The 21,218-nt window shown below is 36.9% G+C and overlaps 2 protein-coding genes across 2 annotated transcripts in view; both read left to right on the top strand.

Annotated features, from left to right (window-relative positions):
• The window catches only part of LOC139142854 (uncharacterized), a 35,242-nt gene extending 30,818 nt beyond the window's left edge, over positions 1 to 4,424 (top strand). The window contains exon 10 of the mRNA XM_070713024.1: positions 2,728 to 4,424. Coding sequence (XP_070569125.1) covers positions 2,728 to 3,431 — 704 coding nt within the window. The 3' untranslated portion in view covers positions 3,432 to 4,424. The remainder of the gene's footprint in view (positions 1 to 2,727) is intronic.
• Positions 4,425 to 6,659: 2,235 nt separating this feature from the next.
• LOC139142858 (uncharacterized) lies at positions 6,660 to 13,980 on the top strand. The gene is made up of 3 exons (XM_070713031.1): positions 6,660 to 9,022; positions 9,951 to 10,105; positions 13,343 to 13,980. The coding sequence occupies exons 1-3, from the start codon at positions 8,878 to 8,880 to the stop codon at positions 13,739 to 13,741; spliced, it is 699 nt and encodes a 232-aa protein (XP_070569132.1). The 5' UTR covers positions 6,660 to 8,877; the 3' UTR covers positions 13,742 to 13,980.
• Positions 13,981 to 21,218: the final 7,238 nt, after the last annotated feature.

Raw genomic sequence — 21,218 nt, 5'->3', positions numbered from 1 at the left:
ATGAAGTACAGCATTGCTTCCCATGTGTGGAGAAACTCTTAGACTTCTTTCTTGAATTCTAAAATTACACTGAATCACATTTCCTATTTTGAATTATTTGGAAAACTATGCATGGAAATTTGTAGCATTTTCATATTTTGTAGCCATTTTTGAGGAGCTGCTTAGCAATACAGGAAACAGTTTTATAATTGAAATTTTTGACATTTACATTACACTCCAGGTATAGATTTATTAGACATTATTTTTAATATTTTAATTTTGTGATAAAATTAAGAAATGAGAAAGTTATTAAAAAGTAGTCAATTACAGTGTTGCAGACCACAAAACAAATAGTACAAGTTAGCACAAGTATTTTGGATGGCAATTCAAGAACAAAATATATCAAATAAAAATGTGGACCAAAAAATGATAAAAATTTCCTTGTACTTTAAAATTCATATTATTGTTAGTGTTAAAATAACAAACAAAAAAATCTTGTGAGAACTTAAATCACATTGTCACATTGTACAGTTGACCTTCTTGACAGCATATTAGGTTCTGAGAAGACCCCCTCCCTCGATGATAGCACACCTTGTTAAGCTAAATATCATTTTGCATGTTTTGGGAAGCCTCCTGTGTCAGTTGTTGGCTGTACTTCATTTCTTTGAGTATTTTAGGTGGTAAAGTTGTTTCATGTAACACCCACATTGGCTTTGCTCAAATCACATATATTTCAAGTTTTTATGCCATATAGAATCACAAACTCATAATCCCAAAACAGATTTACTATTTTCTATTATTACAAGAAAAATATTGCAAAACAAACTGGTATACATCATTCAAATATGACACACATGAACGAGATATATGATAGGTACTTCACATTGCATAGAAATCTGAATTCATCTGTAAAAATTTACATAATATAGTTTTAAAAATATTATTTATACTTGTAAGAAAACTTTTTGGGTCACTTTTTTTGGCAAATTGATAAAACTTGATAGAATATCATACTTTCTCATGAACCTTAGGTATGGTAAAACAATGTGACTAGCTCCAGCTGACATAGAAAATCTTAGTGAATGATAAATTTTGAACAACAGTGTTGCTATGTGTCCATTATATAACCTTCATTAAATCTAGAAAACTTGGGGACCATGCATGTATTGTATTTAAGTGTTTTAGACAAATGAACACATTAATTTTCATATGTACAAACACAACGTTTTTTACATTGTGAAAACAATGCGTGGTAAGAAATTGAAAATACAAATATTTTGTTACCATGGCAAAAGTTACAGTAAAATTTCAAAATAACGAAACTGTAAACACGTAGAAGTATTTAGCAGGTAGACCGTCTGTCATTCAAAAAGCTGACATTCTTCAGCACAATGGCATTTCATTTAGAGTGCAAAAGTAATTTGTGTTTTCATGCATTTACTCAATGCATAGCACGAGCAAAATATTTTCAATATTTTCAATAATAACTGATTCTTATGCCAACTTGCCGTCAGCACATGTTTGTCAGTCCGATATAGTATTTGCCATCATTCCTGAACATTAGCAAAAAGAATTTTGACTTGATCACATCAAATCAATCAATCAAAACAATCAAATCAATCAATCAAAACATCAAACAAATCAATCATAACTTTCCACCTTAAATCCACAAAAGCATTGCCATGGCAACATGTCCCCTCATTATGACAGAAACATAGCATAATTTTTTATCTGTAACATCTTGACGACAAAGAAATTCCAAGTGACAACAATGGTATGTCTTTGTTGAAGAGCTAATTTTTTAAGAAAATTAAATTTACATTGTTACCATGGAGAAATGTCAGTAATTGCTGGTTCTTATGCCAACTTACCATCAGTACATGAGTAAATGTTCAATCCAATAGTAATATAGTATTTGCCATCATCATGAGTGTGTCACTCAAATATAGTGTTTGCCATCATCCCTGAACATTAGCAAAAGAATTTTGAATTGATCACATCTAACATAGTAGACACAAGTCAATCACAAATTTTGACCGTAAATCCGCAAGTGTTGCCATGGCAACATGCCCCCTCTAATAACAGAAACATAGCATAATTTTTGTTTATGATCAAAACATCTTTTAGAAAAATAAAGGAATTCCAGGTGACAAAGATGGTATTTCTTAGTTGAAAAGCTAATTTTTTATGAAAATAAAATTTACATGGTTGCCATGGAGAAATGTCAGTAACAACTGGTTCTTACACCAGCACATGAATAAGTGTGTCAGTCCAATATAGTATTTGCCATCATCCCTGAACATTAGCAAAAGAATTTTGACTTGATCACATCTAACATAATAGACACATGTCAATAATAACTTTTGACCAACAATCCACAAAAGTGTTGCCATGGCAACATGCCCCCCTCATAATAACAGAAACATAGCATGATTTTTTTTATAATAACACCTTTTAGAAAAATAAAGGAATTCCACGTGACAATGATGGCATTTCTTAGTTGGAGAGCTGATTTTTCTTTGTAAATAAAGTTTACATGGTTGCCATGGAGAAATGTCATCAAATATAAATAAAACAAAAATAAGTAAATTTCAGGATTTACCTGATTGCATTGTCTATTTGGTGCACTTTGAATTGTGTCAACAGCTATTGTCATTTTCAAGCTGGATAATATTAACTATCACTGAACAATGTGAACATTAAATATTTACACAGCTAATAAGCTTGTTTTGACCTTTGACCTCTTAGGCGACTGGTCAAAACTTACACTTGATGGTCAAGGTCCTTATCCAGGACAGAAGTTCAACAATCCATGTGGTTTAACCTTCCATGATGATAAACTTCTGGTGTGTGACAGACTCAACAACATTGTTCAGATACTGAACCAAGACTACACATGTGAAAAGGTGCTAGGAAGTTTCAGCGGTCAGTTTGCCAAGCCATTCCAGCCAGTGTCCATAGCAGTTTCTCAGGACAACCACTACTTCATACTTGATGACAATAATTTGCAAATTGTTGTTTGTGATCAAAATAATAAAGTTATCAGCATAATTACTTTACCTGCAGGTGTAGATCCTCGGTGCATAGCTCTCTTGAAAGGGTTTGTTTTGGTCACTGATGTCAAAGGTCATAGGTTACTCAAGTACACCAAGACTGGTCGATATATTAAAGAAGTTGGTAGTCTTGGTCGTGGGCATTTACAATTCAATTTTCCCGCCTCTGTTGCTGTCAACAGCAAGGGTGTCATCATTGTGTCTGACTGTTTCAATCACCGCATCAAGTGTTTTGATTCTGATTTCAATTACCTGTACCAATACGGTGAGAAAGGTAATGGCGATAGTCAGCTGTACTTCCCATTCAGCATTGCCATTGATGGCGCTGACAATGTTTATGTTTCGGATCACCAGAATGCTAGGATTTCGATGTGGAGTCGAGATAGGACTTGGATATGAATCTTTTCCAAGGTAACGTGATCAGACCCTGGTACATTGCAGTCAGCCGAGACAGAATCTGTGTTAGAGGGAGAGATGACAAACACATCACAGTATTTTCCAAGTAGACAGAAACACCAAGATGATGTATATGTCTGCATTTCGTAAAAATATTGGATTTTTGTCAAAACTTTCGGCGCGAAGTCAATTTCCAATTATCACTCAAGCGTGACGACGAACGATTTGCACCGTTTACATCATGTTTACTAATCAAAAACCATCAATTTCTCAGGTTTAGAACGATGGTTTAGGGAAATATATTATATCAGTCGATGTCGTCTCATCTTTAGAGAAAACATAGATGTGAATGGTGTTGGTTGTTGATAGTTTTCAGTTACAAAATTTAGGAAATTTGACAGAAAGGCCAAACAATCAAGTTGAGTGTTTACGTACGCAATCGAGACTCGACACATGGCGTGCAGTATATGACAAGTAGAGTTGACTTTTCAGATCTTCAGATTCTGATCCTCAGATCTCAGATTTCAGATCCTATAACTTCAGATACAGATTCGAATTTACAAGCCTTTTACAATACCCGTATTAACAGTATGCAATATTGAATTTAATAATTTGAATATGACATGTACAAGGCAGTTATGAAAAAAAACAAGTCTACATAAACGTTTTCGCTCAACAAGTTTCAACGAACACGGGTCTACAATTACAGATTAGCTAACTTGCTTCTTCCGACCCCTGAATCCTGATTTAGCCCAGGGTATTACTGGCCTCCACATGGATTAGTTATATTCCCTCGCCATCAATATTACAAACGATGGTAAAATACGGACTGTCTATAGCCAGCATTTACATGATCGTCGCGGTCTTGATCGTTCGATCGCAGGTGTGTTTATCTCTATGAGGGAACGTTCACGTGATGACATAACAAGTGGAATCATTGCGCACCCTGTCTTCGACGGATGACGTTCTGATTCTGAGATCGAAGTTTTAAGTTCAAGATTCAAGATAGAAATAAATAATTTCTAAAGCCTTTTCAAATCTAAATTATATTTTATTTATCAGTATATTACATCAAACTTTGAAAATTGTGAAATTTTAATTTCAAATCTGCGTCTGAAGTTATAGGATCTGAGGTCTGAGGCGGTCTGAGATCTGAGGATCTGAATCTGAGGATCTGAATCTGAGGATCTGAAAAGTCAACTCTACCGTGTATGACACGATTCAGGGTTATGTACAGAATTTGCGATCAGATTTTTGAAAGAAATGCGTTTTCTATGACAATCACTTCATCCGTTGACCACAATAAAATGAAAAACAGGTTGATTTTGATAATTTGAAGTGCGAAATTTCAATAATATTGATGCGATTGGCGTCGATGTCTGATTGCAATGTACACTGCACGATCCAATCACAACTCTAGCTCTGCATGGCAGGGCTGTGTGTTACCAGCGTTATACGACCTCCCACCACAGCCCTGCAGACTGATATAGAAAAAACCGCTAGTCCTCCTGCAGAAATACGGCGGGCAGTTTATCCGCCGAAAACAGCCGATTTTGAATCCAAAACTTGTATTGATCTTCGTTTTCGAGCACACCCACCTCGCCTAGGTACACGATGTGCCCAGCCGCGCTTGTAAACTTACGCAAAGCCTACTTTTCTCTCTCTATGCGAGGGAAGCGATCGTATCCCGCCGCCATTGTTAATGTCATTCAACCCATGAGCACTCGGGCGAAAACCAGCCTTGCTAGCAAAAGAGCAATCCCTCAATATAGAGCTTATGAAGTAGACGTTCTGAGAAGAGTGGAACAAGAGAAAATTGTGAAATATATAAAACTCCTGAAGAGAAAAAAGAAATTATTTTGTCACAGAAAATGATCATTGTAGATAGTACATAGCTGAGTGGTGGTTAGAAATGATATTTATTACAGTGTGCAACATCGCGATGCTCTTTTGTTAGCAAGGCTGGTTTTTGCCCGAGTGCTCATGGGTTGAATGACATTAACAGTATGGCGGCGGTTACGAACACTTCCCTCGCATAGAGAGAGAAAAGTAGGCTTTGCGTAAGTTTACAAGCGCGGCCGGGCACATCGTGTACCTAGGCGAGGTGGGTGTGCTCGAAAGCGAAGATCATGCAAGTTTTGGATTCAAATCGGCTGTTTTCGGCGGATAAACTGCCCGCCGTATTTCTGCAGGTGGACCAGCGGTTCTTTCTATATCAGTCTGCAGGGCTGTGGTGGGAGGCCGTATAACACCGGTAACACACAGCCCTGCCATGCAGAGCCAATCACAACTCCAGTGTAGTCTAGACCGAGGCGGATCAACATTGTGTGTGCAAAATAAACATCGAAAACATTACCTGTTTACCTGTGATGTCTGTTTTGATCTGTTGTGTAAATATTTCCAATCAACAGAGGTAGATTTCTCCATTTCAAATGATATAAAGGGGAAAGACGGCAGAGCTAGTCCGCAGATCGACAGCCACAGTTTGCACGTTTCATATGAAAGATTTATGTCTGAAGAGGGCGCTGCCCTTGATAACTGAACTCGAGTCAGAGATCGTAACTTCCTACATGAAATACACAATTTGCAGTACGAACGAATTAAGTTTTTCTTCAGTCCTATGCAGCTAAAATACTATTTATTTTTATAAGATCATGAACAAAGCCAATGATTTTATGGCTGAGTTTACAAGCCTTGTGAGACTTGAAAATGAAGGATGTACCTTGAATGCATTCTTGTAAAATGAAATTATATTACAGAAATTTTTTTTAATATTTCACACTCAGTTGCTGGTTTTTTAGCTCACATTTGGTGTACCAATGTGAGGTTATCGACTAAGCTGAATCAGTCATTTGCATCTGATTTGCATGTCTGTATGTCTGTATATTTGTGGGTGTGTGCGGATGTATGTCCGTCACACATAAAGGCTCCCATACCGCCAAAGCTACCATCTCAGTATTTGGTGTACAGGTAGATGCAGGGGTTGAGATGTGAATTTGTTCAAAAGAACACATCAGTGTCAAAAATGTGCAAATGAGGTACGAAAAAGTGAAATCCTGCAAATGTGCAGGAGGCATGGCAGTGAGAAACAGGCAAACTCCACTGATTTTGACTCATTTCCTGTCATTGTTTATGAACTGTTACATATTAACAGACCAGCTGTAACCATAGACAGTAGATGGGAAGGCCGTTTATACTAAACTAAGAGGGGCTTGTTTTCTGCTATGCATGTTGCTTAAGTTGACCTCCAGTACCTAAAGTTAGACCTTATAATTACTTTTGTCATTCTTGTTTTTCTGGTTTAAATATTTCTTGTTGTTTTTCTGGTTGTGCTGTGCAGAAATCATTGTCATAACATCAATGTAGAATTTTCCTCCACTGAACAGATAGAAACAACATTTATTGTTGATCATTGGTAACCCATACTGGTATATACCAATTCTGATCAACTTTGAGCGACATCGTATAATTGCGGTATTTTTTTTTCAAACTAGTCCTTTGTACTTTTATTTGTTTGCTTTGTATATAGGCCCTGGTTACATTTACGTAGTCTAGACTTGACATTCTGTTTCGATGGTGGATATGTTTACTTTCAAAGAAAGAGAACGACCATACAGCTATGTTCGTAATGCTCCAAAGCTGTAAAAGTACACACTTCACTGTGGCAACGTTCAGAGCATTCCTCTTTGTTTTGTTTTACAACTTGTCTTCATACAGTAACATAGACTGCTTGATTCAAATTTCTAGAAAAAGAAAGAAAGCATGTTTGTTTTTAACTTAGTGTTTGGATATATGTTGAAACCAGAAAACGATCGCGAGTCCAATTATTAAATTTCAAAAAAATTCCAGTCAAACTCTTCTCAATCCGTGACAAATTGCGGCCAGTCTAAGTGAGACAATTATACTCCATATATAAAGTACTTCAACATCCTTTATATCTTCTTGCTTTATAGTCTTTCCAATAATTCATATGCAAAACGGACCCATTCTCTAGAGTGTGATATGAAAAAGAAGGGAAATGACATGTAAAATGTCTTACTTTTTACATCTTCCATAAGTAAATTGTCCAATCTAACTATCATATGTCTATAGACCCTTTCAGAATGACGAAATGCGTCCAACCCTCTTAAAAACTAGCATACTCCATATTCCAAAAGCTACCAGAGACCTACCGAGTTTATGCCTTCTTCGAAGTTCATAATGCATAAGCAATAAGTTAGTCTGCCCTCTAGAGTCTGAAGGTGCAAACTGAAGGCGGTGCTCACTGTACGCGTTAAATTAACATTATTGGCGGGATATTAATTATAACTTGCGTCACCGTCCCATGATTTTATGCAAAGATTCTATTTAGATCATTTTTGGAGGGATATTTTTTTTCTGGTGGGATCTCATAACGATCGCAAATAAATAAATTGCACGAATCTGCACGTTTTTCCGCCCATCAGTCTGATTCATTTGGTTTGCTGGACAGTTATATCAGAGCAACTGATGTCGTTTCTTTTGCAACACCAGATTTCATTGCAGACAACATCAAAGCTTGTCTAAAAAGTCATCATTTTGCAACACTGTTCGAAATTCTGTATTTGCCGCGCCGTCGGGTAGCCTCAAAGCCTTACCGCTTTCAAATCCATTATGTGTCGGCATAACTTTGTGACTGTGTTTTAAATTTACGAATCTTTCCTTTGGTTCATCATTGGTCATGAGATAGGCGCTTACAAGAAGCATTGCCACGACAAATTTTAAAACTCTAATCTGATTGGACAAAAGTCATTTTTAAGGCGGGGCTAAGAAGTAGTCGAACCTGAACCAAGTCTGTTGTTCGTGGACAACATTATTTTCCCACGAGTTAAGCTTATGGACGGTTGAGGCTACCCGACGGCGCAGAATTACTGTAGTGCACAGTGACTTCGGGTATAGGGTTCATCGAAATTGTGAACACTCTGACTATGAGGCTCCTGATCAACGGCGAAGTTTTGTCCGTGGCAGGGACGATCTCTGCCTACCGCATAAATACGTTGACTAATAATATGTTTGACACGAGTACCATGTACCTCGTCACGTTGGATACAGCAGAGAGCTCTGACAATGAAAGTGATGGCAACGTTCGACGCCCAATACAACGAGTCGTTTGGCAGGACGACGAGGGAAATTTTACAGTAGATGGTCGTGACTCCTCTACTTATGAAGTTCGTGGGGTCGAGAGATCCCCAGTTACACTCACAAGCAGCCCACGTCGAAGTTCCACCGGCGGTTCTGCATTGTTCGAAAGTACCGCAAATTCCTCTACCAACCGTGCCGATTTGGGACTTGGTACGAGCTACCAGTCCCAAGGCCAATTGGCGTTCGTCCACCGGGAGTTAGCCAGCAGCAGCCAGAACAGAGACGGAAAGTAATCAACAAAGCCGTAACAGTTATATCGTACACCAGCGCTGGATATCGAGACGAAAACATGGTTATTTTAACCCTAGACGAAAATGAATGCAGTTTGGAAAATTTCTGCATGAAAGTTAAATCAATCAACAACTGGGAGGAAGACACGATCCTTATATTGGATCGTTCACAGACCCCGATCAGCGAAAGTCCGGCGACTTCAGGTAAGCTTAAAAAACAATCGTTTGCCTGTAGGCCGTTAAAGATCAGGGGTGTTTTAGTAATTTAACATAATCTAAATGATGAGAAATGTTGACGTCACATACAAACTACTGAAATCCTGTTTATATCTACATTTTTGAAAATGTAAGAATAATTCTTCATTAGGGTCTAAAAATAGCTAAAATTTCAATTTAAAATGTCACTTTTTAGATTGAACTGTGGCAGAAATTCACGAGTGTCTCAGGCGATTATTATATCAACCTCTTCAGTATTAAAAACTTTTCCGCGTAAAATTAGTAAGAAAAATTCTTGTTCATTTATAACTTTTGAACTTATATCAACTTCAATTTAGAACCAAAACCTACTGGCCAACCTCGTGACTGAATGCACGTTGTGTACATCGTCGTAAAACTACGCGCCCTTTTACGGCGTCGAATAGACTGGCACGCGGAATGAATGGTTGTGTAATGACCTGTTGTAAGGATGACGTAATTTGCATATTGATAACCCGGGCACATTTTATGAACATCCCTTAGTCTGGGACATCCTCCAAACAAAATTCAGCACAATTGCCCATGTAGTTTTTGATTAAAAAAATTATCACAAATTCTATTTTTAGACCAAATTTGCATATTCACAACCAGGTCAAATTGTCTTGAACAAAATAAGATCTGGGCATCTCCAGGCACCTCCTTAGTCCTTAAAAAAATTCAGCCATGTAGTTTTGGAGAAAGTACACAAAGTTGATCGATCGACGGACAGATGACAGGCAGACATCCACTGGTCAGCCATAATCCCTATATCTCCAATGTCTGCATGTCTACAGACAGCGGAGCTAATTACAGGTACAGGAAAAGGATAAAGCACATTTTCCCAGCACAATTTACCATTTGTATTATCATTGATTTTGTAATAAATTGTACTTTATAGGACCTGATTTTTGGAGAACACCAAGGAAGCTTTTTGCAGTGAGAGATGAAGACTATAAAAAATTCATCTATAAAGAGAAAGCTCCAAAACGGAAATCAGAACTGCAGAATGTAGAAAGTGATTTAAAGATAATCAAGCAGCATATTGGAGAGATGGTAAGTAAACAATTCTGTTACATAAATGAGAGGTACAACAACTCTTGGTTATATGTGTCGGGGGGGGGGGGGAGGCACTCCGATCGGAGTGTTCAAAGTACAAAAGTGTCAAAATTAGGGGGTCAAAAGTTTTCATTTTTAGCTAAACTGGGGGGGTCAAAAATTACATTTTTAGGTAAAATGTGGGGTAAGAAATGGCTGATATTGATTTTGGGAGAAATTTTTTTTTTAAACTTTTTTAGCTCCGCTGTCAGCGACGCAGAGCTTATCAGATAGGTGGAGCTGTCCGTCGGCATCCGGCGTCTGTCCGTCCGTCGTCTGTCAACATTTTTTTCAAAATCATCTTCTCTGAACCACTGGTCCACTTGCTTTAAAATTTTGTGTGCAGGTTCCTTTGGGTGACCTCTACCAATTTTGTCCATTTTGTGATGAAATTTGTATTTTTGGGGCAATTTTTCGCATTTTTGGTCAAAAATCATTTTCACTGAAACCACTTGTCAGATTCTATTCAAATTTGGTGTGCAGGTTCCTAGGGATGATATAAGTAATATATAGTCAAATTGTGCTGATATATGCAGGAATGGATTTTTGAGGCAAATTTTGCCATTTTTGGTCAAAATTATTTCAAAAATCTTCTTCTCTGTAACCACTGGTCCAATTGCTTTGAAATTTTGTATGCAGGTTCCTAGGGTGACCTCTATCAAGTTTGTCCATATTGTGGTGAAATTTGCATATTTGTATTTTTGGGGCAATTTTTCGCGTTTTTTGGTAAAAAATCATTTTCACTGAAACCACTTGTCAGATTTCTTTCAAATTTATTGTGCAGGTTCCTTGGGATGATATAAGTAACATATAGTCAAATTGTGCTTATATATGCAAGATTGGATTTTTGGGGCAAATTTTGCCATTTTGGGTCAAAATTATTTCCAAAAATCTTCTTCTTTGAAACCACTGGTCCAATTTCTTTGAAATTTTATGTGTAGGTTCCTAGGGATGACCTTAGCAAAGTTTTGTTCAAATTTTGGTGAAATTTGCATATTTGTATTTTTGGGGCAATTTTTCCAGTTTTTTGTTCAAATCGGTCAAAATCTTTTTCTGAACTGCTTGTCAGATTTCATTGAAATTTAGTGTGGTTCCTTAAAGGATGATATAAGTAACATGTAGTCAAACTGTGCTGATATATGGAGGATTCACCGATTGGATATTTTGGGGAAAAATTTTGCCATTTTGGTCAATTTTTTTAAAAAAACATCTTCTCTGGAACACTGGTCATCCTACAGATGACCTTAGCCAAGTTTGTTCAAATTGTGGTGAAATTTGCTTATTTGTATTTGGGGGCAATTTTTCCTGTTTTGGTCAAAAATCATTTTTTCTAAAACTGCTTGTCAGATTTCTTTCAAATCCTGTGTGCAGGTTTGTACAGATTTTATTAGTAATAAGTAATGAAATTGTTCCAATATAAAACATGTCAAGATCTCTAGACTTCTAAAAGTTGCTTGAAATACATATCAGTCAGGTGGCAAAAATTTAGATTTTCAACTCAACCTGCATATATATTTCCTGCTAGCCAGTTCATTTCTGCAGCAGATTACAGCAGAGCTCTTCCGGCCGCTAGGTCGCTTGTTAAGTCTTGGAGTCAGAAAATGTATAACCATATGACTAAATAAGTTGCCACACTTCAAGGGGGGGGGGTGTCAAAACTGTGGTACACATATACCTTTTCTTTGTGAGTGCCCCCCCCCCGATCAGTGTTTACATTTATTGCAAGATTTATACAGGTGTCACCAGTGTATTCTTGTTGTCTACATCAGTAAACACTCAGACTGGCAGACACATCTGTTTGAATGAGCTTTTGTCAGAGTTTAGATAGCACTTCAGGGGATGATCATGGTTAGGTAAATATTCACACCAGGACAATTTACGTGTAACTATATCTGGAGCAAACCATTTTAATGTCAGGATCATTGGTTTGAAAATTAAAGGCAGAAATTAAATATATTGATATATAAATCACATTCTACAGTGTCAATTTCATGACCCTTGTATTTCACATCTAAGAAATTTAATGTTTTTACCACAATTGTACTATACTATATAGTACAGCTGTGGTTATGGGACCACTAAGAGTCTGTGTGTGTGTGGATTTGTGTGGGTAAACAACTTAAAATCCGAAACTGCTCGACGGATAAATGCATTGATATTCAGAGAGGCGCTTATAGCACATGGTGCCCAGGCTTCATTTGTTGATGTCCATGTGTAAACAAACAAACAAAACAAAAAAAACACACACATGTAAACACGGAAGCAATGTATGCTCCCAGTTTATATGTGGGTTGATGTTTTCAGTGTCAAACATGTTGTCATATATTGCTTCCTTGTTTACATGTGTTCGTTTGTTTATTTACATATTTTTCTTTACACATGGACGTCAAAAAACAAAGCCTGCAGAACACCCTGTGCTTATAGTGTCTAGTTGGTAGATTGTTCAAGTGAAAATGATTGAATGAGAGGTACAGAATTTGGGTCCAAAAATAAAAATATGGCCTTTGGTCAAAAGTCCATAACACACACTGTGCTGGGCTTATTCTGTTGAATCAGAACGGATTGAAGGTTTAATGTTCACATTTTGTCAAAATTAAGGTTTTGTCTCATTTTCATTTTATTTCGTCTATTTTATAACCATCTTTTGGTCTGTTGATCTTGATTTACTTCTGAGTATTTTCAATAAATCACAATAAATTCACTTCCTTTCTTCAGGTCATATTGTACTGTTTATGGCCATATTCCAGTATATATTTCTCATTTGTGTGTGTGTGTGTATCCATGTACCTTGGATACTTGAAACTTGGTTACTTTTTAAACAAATATTATTTTGTACTTTGCTCTTTTCCTAATACATGTATAGAATCACTTCCTTGAATGTCTTGTTTTTTAGTTTGATACCTCATACATACATAACAGTTTATGAGCAGTGATAACAGTGCTATATTTTAGTACAAGTAGACTTAAGAGTCTGTGTTGATGTATGTGTGGTTGGTGTAAACAACACCTCAAATACTGGTGGGAAATTGCATTCATATTGGGTTACATCAATTACTAGTATACTGTCATTTTATTGGTCAGAGTATTAAATTATTGTCTCAGTCAATGTGTGTATTAATTCTGTTTTGTTGGTATTGATATGGTTATTTTACAGGCATTATTGTCAACTTAATTTTCATTGACTTTTTTTTGCAGAGAGGACTCCAGGGAGTCTTTAGTAGACCACGAGACCCATTAACATGCATGGTATGCCTTGAAAGAGCCTCATTTCCGTTGTATGCATGTTTCAAGTGTAATAAAATAATAGGGTGCTATGTATGTAGCATTCGCTTACATGCTTGTCCAAATTGCCGTGGTGCAATACCTGAGAACGCACCACATCTGAGAGGGTTGGAGCAAGCAATGCTTGGAAGTGAATACAACACTAGTAGTGACAGAGAGATTGCAGTTGCTGTTCAGCAAAGGCCAACCAGTGCTGGTGTGGATCAGTTTAGCAGTGATGAGCAACCTGAGATCCCCGACGACGACGATGATGATGACTTCTTACCAGAAGTAACTTATCATACTGGACCGAGAAGAAGCCAGCAGAACTGATTTTTTTTGCATGGGTGACTGCCCTGTAATTCAGTTCAGTTCAGAGTTCGGTTCAAAATGACTCTTGGAACTACAGTGTATCTTTGTTTCATCATTGTTCAGTGAAGTGACTGTTGGATTTATATTATTTATATTCTATTTGTATAGTTAAAGATGTTTTTTTGTTGATCCATGAAAAAAGATTGTAAAGACTGAAGGTAATTGCCATCATCAGGGTTTTCATAAAGAATTGAAGTAGAAGGAAAGTAAGAGAAGTAGGCGGACAAGCTTTTCGTTAGATAACGATCGAGATCGCACGCAACTCTTCCAAAAGCTGGAACACAAGTTAAGCTGTACAATTTACGTTTCGTTTCTCCTTAAATTCAATAATATTTTGGTAAAAGTAGCCGGAAAAATTACAAGAGTAGGCGGGTAATTTAGCCGGCTACCGGCTTCTAATGAAAACCCTGATCATGTAACCACAGGGTGCTCAGGCTTTCTTTGTTGATGTCCACGTGTAAACAAAACTGTAAACAAGGAAGCAATGTATGACATGTTTGACACTGAAAACATCAACGCAAATTTTACTGAGAACTTACATATCAACTGGGAGAAGTCATGCCCACCCCTCCCCCCCCCCCCCACGAAGGAGGGGGACAATGACTACTCCCAGTTGAGTATGTGGGTTCTCAGTAATATTTTGGTTGATGTTTTCAGTGTCAAACATGTCATATATTGCTTCCTTGTTTACGTGTGTGTGTGTTTGTTTATTCACGTGTTTATTTGTTTACATTTTTGTTTACACATGGACATCAACAAACAAAGCCTGGGCACCTTTGTGATCTGAATAAGATACAACATTTAATAAGGTTATTCAATGTTTAATTGACACAACACATGGCAATTGATTGCCTCACTGTATCATCATTGTTCGATGAAGTGTGTTGCATTTATATTTGTATTTAGTATAGTTAAAAAAAATTTTTTGTCGATCCATCAAAAAATTTTCTTAAGACTGAAATTGCCATCATGTAACAGAGTAAGATGCATGAAGTTAATCAATGTTTAATTGACATAACACGTTGGGTTTATATTTGTATTCTATTACTAGAGTGAAAACATGTTTTTTTGTTGATCCATGAAAAAATGATTGTAAAGACTGAAGTCAATTGCCATCATGTATCCACAGGAGGCTTTGTTTGTTTATATCCACATGTAAACAAAAATATGTAAACAAACAAACACATGTAAACAAGGAAGCAATATATGACATGTTTGACGCTGAAAACTTTGACACAAATATTACTGAGAACCCACATACATGTATATAGTCATGCCCCCCTCCCTCCTACAATTAATTGAGGGGGACCATGACTACTCCCAGCTGAGTATGTGGGTTCTCAGTAATATTTTGGTTGTTTTCAGTGTCAAACATGTTGTCATATATTGCTTCCTTGTGAACGTCTGTGTGTTTGTGTTTGTTTGTTTGTTCACTTGTTTATTTGTTTACATTTTTGTTTACACATGGACATCAACTAACAAAGCCTGGGCACCTTGTGATCTAACTGAGTAAGATACAACGTTTAATAAGGTTATTCAATGTTTAATTGACACAACACCTGGCAATTGATTGCCTCACTGTATCATCATTGTTCGATGAAGTGTGTTGGATTCATGTTTGTATTCTATTAGTATAGTTAAAAATGTTTTTTGTTGATCCATGAAAAAAGATTGTAAAGACTGAAGTTAATTGCCACAAATGATGTAACTGAGTAAGATACATGAAGTTATTCAACATTTAATTGACAACACATCACAATGAATTGTCTCAGTCATGCAAGAGGTATACGTGAAGGAAGATATAGAATTCAAGAGAGTCTGAAGCGTGTCAACCCAACCTACCACAACCAACGACAAAATGATACAGTGAGACAGTTAAACCCAGTACCCTATTTTTCCCCGTATCATGGACACAAACTTCACGTCGACCAAAATGAAAAGTTGGTGTATTTTGGAGTTACCCACGTTCTGTTTTTCCGATGGTTATAGCCGGAAAATTGTTGCACATTTAATTATGCCAGTGAAAAACCCTATCATAATATACAACGCCTATAGAGACCTAATATTAAAGGGGAACACAGGTCCAGAAAATACATATATTTTCTTAAGGGGGAGATGTAGGTTCACTGGCAATTTTAGTAACCTAGATTCAAATCACTACTTCTCAAAAACTAATAAAGATAGCTAGCCCAAACTACTATGATATATTTTCTGATTGCTCTTTATCACAGCTTCATGTCTGTTGTGTTTATTTTACTGTATGACTGGAAATGTGCGTATGATATTTGTGAAAGTGTGAATTATTTTATAATCCGTATTGTTCTTTCTAGAAAAATTATGTTTTCGGCAAATCAAGACAGAATGACTCTCTTGATGTTATATGAAAGTTCATGACCCAGTTCATAATCCAACAAAGTTTCAAAGTGTTTAGATCATTAGAATTTTTGTTACAAGACTTGGAAATTATGACTCCGAAAAGTTACATTGATTCATAACTTCTAGTTCTTGTAACAAAAATTCCAATGATCCAAGCGCTTTAAAACTTTGTCGGATTACGAACAGGGTCATGAACTTTCATATGACATCAAGAGTTTTATTCTGTCTTGATTTGCCGAAAACGTAATTTTTGTTAGAAAGAACAATACGGATTATAAAATAACATACACTTTCACACCAATCATACACCCATTTCTGGTCATACAGTAAAATACACGGCACAGACATAAAGCTAAGATAAAGAGCAATCATAAAATATGTAGTTTGGGCTAGCTATCTGTATTAGTTTTTGAGAAGTAGTAATTTGAATCTAGGTCACTAAAAATTGTCAGTGAACCTACATCTCCCCCTTAAAGTACACTCTCAGAGTCTCTGTAGTACCCTTTCTTGTTTTATACCAGTTCTATTGTGTGCGATAAGCAAGAAATCAAACATCAAAAGTTGTACAGATTTGTTTGTTTTATAAGTCATGGGCCCTCACTGGCTCATGGGTAATGAGTCAGCTATATGCAGAAGTGATCAGTCTGGCTTTGTTTACTGTTCACTTCTGCATATTCACTGGCTTATTACCCATGAGCCAGTGGGGGCCCACGGCTAAAACAAACGAATCTATTCAACTTTTGATGTTGAATTTCTCGCATATCGCATGCAATGTAAGTGATACAAAACTAAGAAAAGACACTGCACTACAAGGAGTAAGGTTTAAGAAAATATACGTATTTTCTGGCCCTTTGTTCCCTTTAAAAGAGGACTATGGGATATGGTTCGAGTGGATATGGGGCGAGAGTTTTGCTTAGTTTTGTTCATCCAATCGTATTTAAAACAGTACAGGACGAACAAAATTTGCCCACCATATATACAAAGCCGATCAGCGAACAACCTACCCGCTGAAAGAAAGTGGCCTGAAGTAAATCAACGCTTCAACTACGTAATCAAAGGAGCTCTTATTGAGATGCAACGACGAATGCTGGTTAATATGATGGATGATACTCATAAATTCTGTGTGTCATTTATATCATGCCTGGGCACCCTGTGATGTAACTGAGTAAGATACAATGTACAAAGTTTAATAAAGTTATTCAATGTTTATTTTCCTTGTAATTGACAAAACACTTGAATTCTAAATAAGCCTTGACGTATACCTCTTGAACGAAAGAAGGCCGGACATGGTTTTCCTTCAGTACGATGAACCTACTTCACCTACCGCCCTAGCAACTTCATTGTCCAATTCTTCATGTGTACGACGATGGATATCATGTCTTTTGCAAAATCGGCTCACAGTGCTTTCCGAAACCAAACAGATACAGAGATATGAGACACTTGATCATGAGACTAAATAATTATCAAGTGATGTTAAGATTTGATTGTAGATGTGTGGACGTGCAAGCACTTTTAAGAATTCAATAAAATCTTTAATTTGGTAAAGATTGAGTAATTTTTATTATGATAATGTGTAGCTCATGCTGAAAGAGTGGAATGCATGGTCATGTTGGAGAATGGGTTTGACTTCCAAAAAAAATATTCATTCGATTCAGTAGTTTTTAAAAGACTCTAGTCTATTGTCCTTATTACAGAATGTGAAGCATATTTTCAATTAATTCTTGGCTGTGAAATCACACGACTATTCAACTTTGTATATATGGGGTAATTATGCAGGTGGGCCCCAAGTAGTGTTAATTGACAATTATCTGTTATGATAGTCTAATATTTGACATTCATTCACTTGACCGGCTCCATGCAATTGAAATTGTCTATTTTTGTTCAAATAAATCATTCACAGTATATTTTCTTACTCTATCTATAATGAATATAATGATGAGTACAAAGTGGTCTTGATCCAGTCTCACGTGTGGTTCTGAATGGTCCAAATGGTTATCTCAATCTAGACATTCACACATGCCATGACGACCACCATAAGCGAAAGGCCAAACCAAAAAACAGCACTTTACTTGCCACATTCTTACAAACTAAGTACATCATGCACATTTGCTAGTATTTATGATGACAACAAATATTTCAGAGGTGTACCAAAAAATTTTTGCGAACACCTCGAAATCCAAGATGGCGTCCAAAATAGCCGCCAATTTGACTAAAATAATTTTTTTTTAAATATAACATTTCCATGAAATCTTCAAATAGGACTTGATTGGTGTCATATTAAGAACAATAAAATTATCTACGTGAAGACACCAAAGTTAATTAATTTTAGGATGATTTACATAAGAATTTTGAGCAAAAACTTTTGGCATTCTTTGCTAAAAATTAGATTACTTCATCTACATATTTCTACATATATCAAATTTTATACTCATTAGTGGATAATCATTATAATTTTCTAGGACTTTGGCCATATATAATATTTTTTTGTTCATAATTGTCAGGTGTATAGCATTTTAAATAAAACACAGCGTTTAAAAGTCAACGATGTGTAATCACAAAAAGTGCTTCCAAAAGAGCCGCCATTTCAGTCGACTATCATTAGGTATTTTGCAGATAACGGATTAGATGCGGATTAGAATAGCATATGTTTGGTTTCATATTCAAGACAATTAAAGTATCTACACGATACTAAAGTTGATTTGTTTTCAGATGATTTACATAAGAATTTTAAAAATGGCAGGGGGTGCATTTTTTTACATAAAAATACATCTCAATGCCTGTTTGCATACATTTTCACATATAATGTATGAACAGTATATACTAGACCGACTAGCTATCTTGACATTGATATTATAGTTAATACTATCGTGGAGATGTTTCTTTATTAACCAACTCGGTATTGAGAATTTTGTTGAAACTTTCTCTATAATTTGTAGAAATAATATACTAGAAATAAACAACTATTTACTTTGAAATGAAGTAAAGTTTACCATCTGTTGTTCTGGGGATCGCCTGCACCGATTGCACTTCCAACAAATGTGGGTAAAGGAAATGAACTAAAATGCAGAGGACTTTCCACTTGCCCAAAGAAATGTAAGAGTACAGTTGGCCTATCAACACATACTCTGGTAACCGGTGGGGGTGGGTTAACTCCCATAGACGGCTTTACGGTGAGGGTCCGGTTATGATGCTGATTGGTATCTGAAAGGGTATAGACCTTGGTTTGATAAAGGGTCGGGAATTGAAATGGACGAATCAAACAGAAGACCAATTGCATATTACACACTTTATAAAGGGGTTTCGAAAACAGAACCCTCAATCGTACAGAAATTGTCTTTGCATGACACCCAAGTAGAGTTTTGACGATATTTTACTACGATTGGCCCATTAATAGCCAAAAACAACACGCTCCTGCGAATGGCAATATTTAAGAAGCATGCATGGAGAGATTGGCACCGGTGATAACTTTGCGTGTCACATGAAAGAAAAGAGATGATTTGATTGGTCCAAAGTTAGGTCACCGGTGGTAAAAAATCGCAAGGCGTAGCACTGTAGGTGATTGACCGGCGATCGAAAACGTGCGCCCGAGAAATATCAAAACGTTTTCATCCCTGCGATTCGACCGACGGTCGAGTGCGCCGGCAAAAAATCACTTTCAAACCATGTAGCACACTAGCCGACAGTCACCTGAAATGTGCGCCCATCGGTCAAATCGTCTGAAGTGTGCGCCATGCATAATTATATTACAAATAACATGCATGACTAAGTATAAAATTCTAATTTTCTAATTACATCGGGAGGGTAAGAGAAAGGGTATCCCCGTATGAATACCAGTCGAATTACCCCCTCCACTCACAGGGTTGATGAATATCCTCCCGAGGATGAGGCTGAGTACTCAGAGGCTCAATAAGATTCAGATTCAACCCCAAACACAAATGATTATGCGGCAATGTAAACCCCCACCCCACCCCGGGGCATAGTGGGGGTTTTGGAAATTGGTCTTGTCAAATTTGTCAAATGCTCCACCCCCTGGGGCAAGACATTCTGGAAAATCCCCACCTAAAACAAATAAATCCCCCACATTTTCCCGACCTCAAGTGTGGGGCATTTCACGTCCGTGAAAATGACTAGTTGGGTCGAAAAGAAGCCATTGCCCCACCCCTTCGGGCATAGTTTCATGGCAAAGACAGTCTAACCCCCCACATTTTTCCCGTATCGGGGTGGGGGGTGGGGCTTTACATTGACTGCCGCATTACATCTAAGTATTGCTTAAGTCTGTATCTCGATCGTATCAAGTACTTTAAAATTAAATGTTCGGCTGCATTCACAAATTACGGGTAGGGGAGGGGAATCATGGGGGTGGGGGAATTTGAAAGTTTATGGGGTTGTAGAGAGGGGATTTGTAGGGATTGCACTGGTAGGTGGTGGGTTTTAAAAGTATTTTGTTCATTATTAAGTCAAGTGGAAGTATAACTAATGTTGATCATCATCTGCACAGAAACATTTGGACTGAATGACATAGTTTTGGTAGGTGATAGCGTCAAAGAATGCACAGAATGGCATAAAAATTAGGTCAATTTTGAAAAAATTTCCCACCCCAGGGAGGGACCCACTCCCTTACCTTCGCAATAACACCCTGGCCGGCAATTACTTGAACCCAGCCGCCTATGCTGAAAAATTGTAAACACCCTGGTTTTATACTGATCTTTAAAGAACAGGCAAAAGTTACTAAAAACAAGCTGTAAATGATGTAATCACCCTTACAAGAAATAGCAGAGAAAACAAAACCATGACTGAGACAATATAAACTGAATATCTTTAAAAAGAGGAATGACTGTCGTACTTTCTAATATGAAGATGTCTAATAAACAATATAGAAACCGATGGAGGACTGTAAAATGAAAATACGTTTAAAAGTGTCTGATAAACATTGCACCATGTTAGGGACTTTGAAAATTTCCATTAAAAATGAGTAAAGCCTTATAGCATGCAAAGATGTAAAATCTGACAGATGTCTTGGACTGCACACGGTTACTTTCTAGTAACCGTGGACTTCAGTTGT

This window comes from Ptychodera flava, chromosome 10, assembly GCF_041260155.1.
Source record: "Ptychodera flava strain L36383 chromosome 10, AS_Pfla_20210202, whole genome shotgun sequence".
In the NCBI taxonomy this organism is placed as follows: domain Eukaryota; kingdom Metazoa; phylum Hemichordata; class Enteropneusta; family Ptychoderidae; genus Ptychodera; species Ptychodera flava.
Note: the sequence above shows the minus strand (reverse complement) of the source record. Positions and strands in the feature narration are given on the sequence as shown.

Excerpts from the sequence above, each read along its gene's own strand:
- LOC139142858 (XM_070713031.1), top strand. The coding sequence starts at position 8,878 with ATGGTTATTTTAACCCTAGACGAAAATGAATGCAGTTTGGAAAATTTC. Across the intron at positions 9,023-9,950 it reads CGAAAGTCCGGCGACTTCAG|GACCTGATTTTTGGAGAACA; the intron begins GTAAGCTTAAAA and ends TGTACTTTATAG. Across the intron at positions 10,106-13,342 it reads AGCAGCATATTGGAGAGATG|AGAGGACTCCAGGGAGTCTT; the intron begins GTAAGTAAACAA and ends TTTTTTTTGCAG.